At 45.8% G+C, this 8,040-nt stretch overlaps 2 protein-coding genes across 2 annotated transcripts in view; one reads left to right on the top strand and one right to left on the bottom strand.

Annotated features, from left to right (window-relative positions):
* si:ch211-1a19.3 (uncharacterized) overlaps positions 1 to 274 on the top strand; it is a gene marked incomplete at its 5' end in the record, with an annotated part of 3,753 nt that extends 3,479 nt beyond the window's left edge. The window contains 1 exon segment of the mRNA XM_065956391.1: positions 1 to 274. This exon segment is cut by the window's left edge and continues 1,935 nt beyond it.
* Positions 275 to 456: 182 nt separating this feature from the next.
* On the bottom strand, positions 457 to 7,624 carry LOC114922056 (cocaine- and amphetamine-regulated transcript protein). The gene is made up of 3 exons (XM_065956390.1): positions 6,033 to 7,624; positions 4,681 to 4,764; positions 457 to 613 (listed from the first exon to the last, which is right to left on the bottom strand). Exons 1-3 carry the CDS (start codon positions 6,147 to 6,149, stop codon positions 506 to 508), a joined length of 309 nt encoding a protein of 102 aa, XP_065812462.1. The 5' UTR covers positions 6,150 to 7,624; the 3' UTR covers positions 457 to 505.
* Positions 7,625 to 8,040: the final 416 nt, after the last annotated feature.

Genomic DNA, 8,040 nt, shown 5'->3' with positions numbered 1-8,040 from the left:
CGTTTATACCCGACTCTCGACTTGTGACAGAGACGCAGCGTGTTGTGAGGATATCCCAGCATGCACCGGGCTCAGCAGCACTAGTGCACGCTTACATGGGCCTCTGTGATGAGTAACTCAAACAACAAACAGCTGATTCAGAGTCAGGTGTAAACAGGCTCAGAGTGTGTGTGAGTGTTTTCTGTGACGTTTAGCGGCGCTGCGGCGCCATGACTCGACTTTTAGAGGCTTTTATCTCATTTTGTGGCGGGAAGAGGGGGGGGGGGGGGGGGGGTTGGGGGAGGGGTATTGTTTCCATGAGAATAATAAACATGAAGAGTTTCTAAGATGTTTTCTGTCTCATTTCATCCAAAGTTTCTAAAAGTAACTGAGTAAAGGTATTTTCCACCACTGGGGGGAGGGGTTACAACAGCGCGACGTTTGACCCGCAGCGGGAGGAAGACGCACAGAGCGGGGGGGTTTTGAAAAAGGAGCTTTTATTGTGAAAGCACATGAAGCTGAAGCTCTACAGACATTTGAGGACGCTGAAGTTGCAGACGGTTCCTGCAGGACATCCACACAGCTTCCCGAACCTCGAACCTTTACGCACCGCACACTGCTCCCCTGCATCACACTGACACACACACACACGCACACACACACGCACACACACACACACACACACACACACGCACACACACACACACACACACACACGCACACACACACACACACACACGCACGCACACACACACACACACACACGCACACACACACACACACACACGCACGCACGCACACACACACACACACGCACACACACACACACACACACACGCACACACACACACACACACACGCACGCACACATGCACACACACACACACACACACACACACACACGCACACACACACACACACACACGCACGCACACATGCACACACACACACACGCACGCACACACGCACGCACACACACACAAATGGGAAAAACATCATTAATACGCTGTAGTGAAATATTGTGTCTGTAATTGATTCATCGTTCTGCATCTTCAGTCTTTAAATACTTCTTCATCCAGTAGGTGTTGCTCGAGCTCCAGCATGAAACCAAAACAAACTGCAGTTAGGCCACGCCTCCTCCATACTGAAGCCTCCGCTCTCCTCCAGAGACACACCTCCAACCCCCCTCCACTCACGTTTCCAAAAAGGAGTTCAGCACAGAGAGGAGGACAAAACTGTCCTTGAGCAGTTTGAGCTGCAATCAGCTGTGTCCTGCATTGTTGTGTTAGCATGCTAATGTTAGCGCTCTTCAGTTAGCTCGTAGCTTCACATTAGCTGTGTCCTGCATTGTTGTGTTAGCGTGCTAATGTTAGCTCTCTTCAGTTAGCTCGTAGCTTCACATCAGCTGTGTCCTGCATTGTTGTGTTAGCGTGCTAATGTTAGCTCTCTTCAGTTAGCTCGTAGCTTCACATTAGCTGTGTCCTGCATTGTTGTGTTAGCGTGCTAATGTTAGCTCTCTTCAGTTAGCTCGTAGCTTCACATTAGCTGTGTCCTGCATTGTTGTGTTAGCATGCTAATGTTAGCGCTCTTCAGTTAGCTCGTAGCTTCACATCAGCTGTGTCCTGCATTGTTGTGTTAGCGTGCTAATGTTAGCGCTCTTCAGTTAGCTCGTAGCTTCACATTAGCTGTGTCCTGCATTGTTGTGTTAGCGTGATACTGTTAGCTCTCTTCAGTTAGCTCGTAGCTTCACATTAGCTGTGTCCTGCATTGTTGTGTTAGCGTGATACTGTTAGCTCTCTTCAGTTAGCTCGTAGCTTCACATTAGCTGTGTCCTGCATTGTTGTGTTAGCGTGATAATGTTAGCTCTCTTCAGTTAGCTCGTAGCTTCACATTAGCTGTGTCCTGCATTGTTGTGTTAGCGTGATAATGTTAGCTCTCTTCAGTTAGCTCGTAGCTTCACATTAGCTGTGTCCTGCATTGTTGTGTTAGCGTGATAATGTTAGCTCTCTTCAGTTAGCTCGTAGCTTCACATTAGCTGTGTCCTGCATTGTTGTGTTAGCGTGATAATGTTAGCTCTCTTCAGTTAGCTCGTAGCTTCACATCAGCTGTGTCCTGCATTGTTGTGTTAGCGTGCTAATGTTAGCTCTCTTCAGTTAGCTCGTAGCTTCACATCAGCTGTGTCCTGCATTGTTGTGTTAGCGTGCTAATGTTAGCTCTCTTCAGTTAGCTCGTAGCTTCACATCAGCTGTGTCCTGCATTGTTGTGTTAGCATGCTAATGTTAGCGCTCTTCAGTTAGCTCGTAGCTTCACATTAGCTGTGTCCTGCATTGTTGTGTTAGCGTGCTAATGTTAGCTCTCTTCAGTTAGCTCGTAACTTCACATCAGCTGTGTCCTGCATTGTTGTGTTAGCGTGATACTGTTAGCTCTCTTCAGTTAGCTCGTAGCTTCACATTGTTGTGTTAGCGTGCTAATGTTAGCGCTCTTCGGTTAGCTCGTAGCTTCACATTAGCTGTGTCCTGCATTGTTGTGTTAGCATGATAATGTTAGCTCTCTTCAGTTAGCTCGTAGCTTCACATCAGCTGTGTCCTGCATTGTTGTGTTAGCGTGATAATGTTAGCTCTCTTCAGTTAGCTCGTAGCTTCACATTAGCTGTGTCCTGCATTGTTGTGTTAGCATGATAATGTTAGCTCTCTTCAGTTAGCTCGTAGCTTCACATCAGCTGTGTCCTGCATTGTTGTGTTAGCGTGCTAATGTTAGCTCTCTTCAGTTAGCTCGTAGCTTCACATCAGCTGTGTCCTGCATTGTTGTGTTAGCGTGATAATATTAGCTGTGTCCTGCATTGTTGTGTTAGCGTGATAATGTTAGCTCTCTTCAGTTAGCTCGTAGCTTCACATCAGCTGTGTCCTGCATTGTTGTGTTAGCGTGCTAATGTTAGCTCTCTTCAGTTAGCTCGTAGCTTCACATCAGCTGTGTCCTGCATTGTTGTGTTAGCGTGATAATGTTAGCTCTCTTCAGTTAGCTCGTAGCTTCACATCAGCTGTGTCCTGCATTGTTGTGTTAGCGTGCTAATGTTAGCTCTCTTCAGTTAGCTCGTAGCTTCACATCAGCTGTGTCCTGCATTGTTGTGTTAGCGTGATAATGTTAGCTCTCTTCAGTTAGCTCGTAGCTTCACATCAGCTGTGTCCTGCATTGTTGTGTTAGCGTGATAATGTTAGCTCTCTTCAGTTAGCTCGTAGCTTCACATTAGCTGTGTCCTGCATTGTTGTGTTAGCGTGATAATGTTAGCTCTCTTCAGTTAGCTCGTAGCTTCACATCAGCTGTGTCCTGCATTGTTGTGTTAGCGTGATAATGTTAGCTCTCTTCAGTTAGCTCGTAGCTTCACATCAGCTGTGTCCTGCATTGTTGTGTTAGCGTGCTAATGTTAGCTCTCTTCAGTTAGCTCGTAGCTTCACATCAGCTGTGTCCTGCATTGTTGTGTTAGCGTGATAATATTAGCTGTGTCCTGCATTGTTGTGTTAGCGTGATAATGTTAGCTGTGTCCTGCATTGTTGTGTTAGCGTGATAATATTAGCTCTCTTCAGTTAGCTCGTAGCTTCACATAGCTGTGTCCTGCATTGTTGTGTTAGCGTGATAATGTTAGCTCTCTTCAGTTAGCTCGTAGCTTCACATCAGCTGTGTCCTGCATTGTTGTGTTAGCGTGATAATGTTAGCTCTCTTCAGTTAGCTCGTAGCTTCACATCAGCTGTGTCCTGCATTGTTGTGTTAGCATGATAATGTTAGCTCTCTTCAGTTAGCTCGTAGCTTCACATCAGCTGTGTCCTGCATTGTTGTGTTAGCGTGCTAATGTTAGCTCTCTTCAGTTAGCTCGTAGCTTCACATCAGCTGTGTCCTGCATTGTTGTGTTAGCGTGCTAATGTTAGCTCTCTTCAGTTAGCTCGTAGCTTCACATTAGCTGTGTCCTGCATTGTCGTGTTAGCATGCTAATGTTAGCTCTCTTCAGTTAGCTCGTAGCTTCACATCAGCTGTGTCCTGCATTGTCGTGTTAGCATGCTAATGTTAGCTCTCTTCAGTTAGCTCGTAGCTTCACATTAGCTGTGTCCTGCATTGTCGTGTTAGCATGCTAATGTTAGCTCTCTTCAGTTAGCTCGTAGCTTCACATCAGCTGTGTCCTGCATTGTCGTGTTAGCATGCTAATGTTAGCTCTCTTCAGTTAGCTCGTAGCTTCACATTAGCTGTGTCCTGCATTGTCGTGTTAGCATGCTAATGTTAGCTCTCTTCAGTTAGCTCGTAGCTTCACATTAGCTGTGTCCTGCATTGTCGTGTTAGCATGCTAATGTTAGCTCTCTTCAGTTAGCTCGTAGCTTCACATCAGCTGTGTCCTGCATTGTTGCGTTAGCATGCTAATGTTAGCTCTCTTCAGTTAGCTCGTAGCTTCACATTAGCTGTGTCCTGCATTGTTGTGTTAGCATGATACTGTTAGCTCTCTTCAGTTAGCTCGTAGCTTCAGCCTGTGATGTAAAAAGGCAGACTCATGGAGGAGTTAACCCTTCAAAGCTCTATGAATCATTTGATTTTGATTTTTCCTTCTGCGTCCTCAGTGAGGTCAAACAAGACACATGCAGTGCACAAATAATCCAGCAGGGGGCAGAGAGCAGCTCCCTGTGGTTGATGATTCATGAGGTATCAGAGGAGGTTTCTTACAGCAGGCAGCAGGCACAGCTTCTTCTCTGACGGCGGCAGCTGTTGGCTCTTTAACTTCTCCAGGACTTCCTGCAGAGCTTCCATCTGACGACACAAAGTTCAATTCACAACGTTTCCATCAAACAGAGTAAACAAGTTCTGCAGCAGGATATAAACCAGCTGATAGTGTTCAGAGGAACGTCAACATCCTGCAGCTAACAGCTAACTAGCTATCAAACCTGCTCAACATTAGCATGTTAGCATGTTAGCATAGTTCAATAGGAGTGAAGATCAGATCAGTGTCTCACTTTCCTGACCTCTCGTTTAAAGACGTACCGGGGCGTCTGACAGAGAGATCTAGTTTGTAAAGACGGGATAGTTTGGACGTACCGCAGTAATGTGCGGCGTGTTCCTGGAGCGCTCGTTACAGAGCTGTAGCTCCTGGACGACGACTCGCCCTGAGGACTTCATAAAGCCACGCCCTCTTCTTCTCTGTCGCTCGTCTCCTCCTCAGCAGGAGAAAGGTCAGAGCTCTCTACTGAAGAGTGGAGTTTGATTACATGATTCTGGCATTTAAAGGGTTAAATTCCTAAAAATGATTGAATGTTTGGTAGTTTTGAGCAGGGCTGAAGTTGTTTAAGAGATTTATGCAAAAAAAAGTAGAAAAAAATATCAATCTTCTATTTTTATATCAGTTTTTTGTAAGTGGAGATTGTTGTCCTGAGTGACTTCAGAGGGTAGTAAACATGTTTCAGTGATCTATTGATCTGTTAAAAACATTAAAATGTTCATTCCAAAATGTGTCAATAGAGAAACTTTCTTACAAACATGTGTTCCATACGTACTAACAGACAAGATGATGACCAGATGAAGAGGAGACATTTAACCACATGGACAGAAATGTCCATCATGATGCCTGAGGGTTAAGAGTGGTTTATACCCGTCACTCCTGCATCAGCGGCCAATCCAGAATGTCTGGGTCATATATGTGTCAACTTATTTATTTCTGTCATTCTTAAACCATCTGAAGAAATGAAGCGATCCTCTCAGGTAGTTTTTACTGTTCAAGAGTCTGCTAGGCTGTGTTTTAAGAGACCTGCAGCGCCCCCCTGAGGCCCGGGGTTCAAACTGCTGGTGTCCATCTGCTATGCTTCTGCAAGTGTGAAACGAACTATGATGAAGGTACTATTAAAGATGTTTGTGTGTCTGGAGAGGAAGTCTGTGTTTGTAGTTTCTAATGAGGGAGCTGCATGCTAGCTGCATGCTAAGCTAATTCAGTCCCTGATGTGAAACTTTAAAAAAGTAGTTCAGTACTTCGTCTGAAAGGGAACTAACATGTTCCTGTATTATCAAACACAAAACATCACACTCACCAGCTCCTTCTCCTCCTGAGTCTCGATGGCGCCCCCCTCCACCGATCTCTCACCGCTCCCTAAAATCACCAGCAGCCAGCAGGAGGCGCCGAGGAGCAGCATCCTGCCGCTGACCATGGTGCTGACCGACTCGGACCAGGAGAGACGAGTCACAGCGTGGTGAAGTGTCCCGTGGGCTCTGAGGCCCTGGGCTCCGTCTGACAGGTTTATATGAGGCGGCCGTGACGTCAGTGGAAATATTGTTGACCCTCTGATAATGAGCCAATCAGCAGGCTGACCTCGAGGTCAGAGAGGAGACGCTCCCTCCATCAGAGAGGACATGACCACAGGAAGGAGAGTCAGTGTGCGCTTACAGACGGTGTTCAGACAGCCATTTGTCTCAGAGGTCTGAACGATGAGATGTCCATGGAAACATTTTGATTCTTCTTCGTCTGTTTGAGTTTATTCAGGGCGCGGTGACGACCTCAAAGTTTAAAGGTCATGTTGACTGAAGAACTCGACATAAGAGCGATATGTTAACACATCATCGTGTACTGACTGATAATACGATGTTACAGAATGGATACAGCTGGGGAGCTGTGAGGACAATTTTGAAAGACACGTTGCGTATGGTGCAGTTCACAATAAAGCCAACAGGTGGCAGTAGAAGCTAAACTACATGAAGCCCTGTCTCCACAGAGCGCTTCTTTCTGAGCGCCAGCGTCTTTTTTCAATTGTTTAAAAATGAGTCAGTGAGTAACGGTAAAAGCTGTATAGATAAAAGGATTCTGGGGTCTGAACATTAAACTCTCTTGTTTGCAATGCATGCTGGTCTTTGTATTTCTCTCTCTCCTTTTTCAGGGGACTGGCCCTTTAAGACAGCCAGGAAGTGATGCGACGTGTCGGGGTCTCGGTGTGTCAGCGTTTACGTCAAAGTACATAAACGGGTTTTAATATGTTGGTCAGAGTGAGACCTCCGAGTGACGAGGTCGACCACGACAGACGGACGCCACAGCAGCCTTTCAGAACCCGTCTTCATTTATTAAAAGAAAGATTTTGAAGCCAAACAACAAACTGAAAACTAAATAACTCAAAAGTCTTTTCATTTCATCCTCGAACAGCCGGAAACTTAAACAACTCTTCACCCGTCTGAACACAAACTCAAAACTGTTTCTGAACCATCAACGGACAGAAACAACAAACGATCTCTGAAATCAAAACGTGACCGCTGCATCTCCTCCCAGAATGCTCTCTGCCTCTGAAGCGAGAAGCAAATTCATTAAGAATCATCTCTCTCTGCGTCTGTGGCTCTTCACGGGTTCACTTCTTAACTTTCAGTCTTTGGGGCTCGACTTGCATGCCTGCCGAGTCTGAAACACAACAACAGAAAAACACACATCGTCACAAACGCTTCAACGCCAAGCGGCACGCCTCAGTACAGGACGCAGCTGATGGCGTTTTCTGTCAGACCACAGGATGGTACCAAAATAAATGATCCGTATCGTCACTTCCTGTGTTAATGTCAAACACGCAGCACGCCGTGTTTAAATATCCTGTGGATTTGAAGATTCATTTGAAGATGTTTTGTGACTAATGTCAGCTCGTAGCTCCGCCCCCATGAACGACCTCGGAGGTGCTGACCTCTGCTGGACGTTTCATTTATTGGCGGGCTACACTGACGTCCTGTGACATCATGGCAGCGGGACAACAGTGTAGCCCGCCAATAAATTACACAACGTTGAAAAAGGAGACAGTAAACAAAGATCATCTATTCATAGTTTTCACGTGACGTCACACTCTTATGGACCCGCCCACCTGGAGGGCGAGAAAGTCTCTCTACCACTGAACGCTGCTGAGAAGTTACTGATTCCCCCTACGTGTTTTTATCTGTTTTATTTTTTAATTTAAATTTACATGCAGTGTGAAGATACCAGCATAATAAAGATTGCTAGCATTAGCATGCTAACACAAGAAGTTGTTGTTTTGGTTTCATGCTGGTGCTCAAGGGCGACATCTGCTGGATCAAAAC

Source organism: Labrus bergylta, chromosome 6, assembly GCF_963930695.1.
Source record: "Labrus bergylta chromosome 6, fLabBer1.1, whole genome shotgun sequence".
Taxonomy (NCBI): Eukaryota; Metazoa; Chordata; class Actinopteri; order Labriformes; family Labridae; genus Labrus; species Labrus bergylta.
This window is presented reverse-complemented; position numbering and strand designations above follow the sequence as displayed.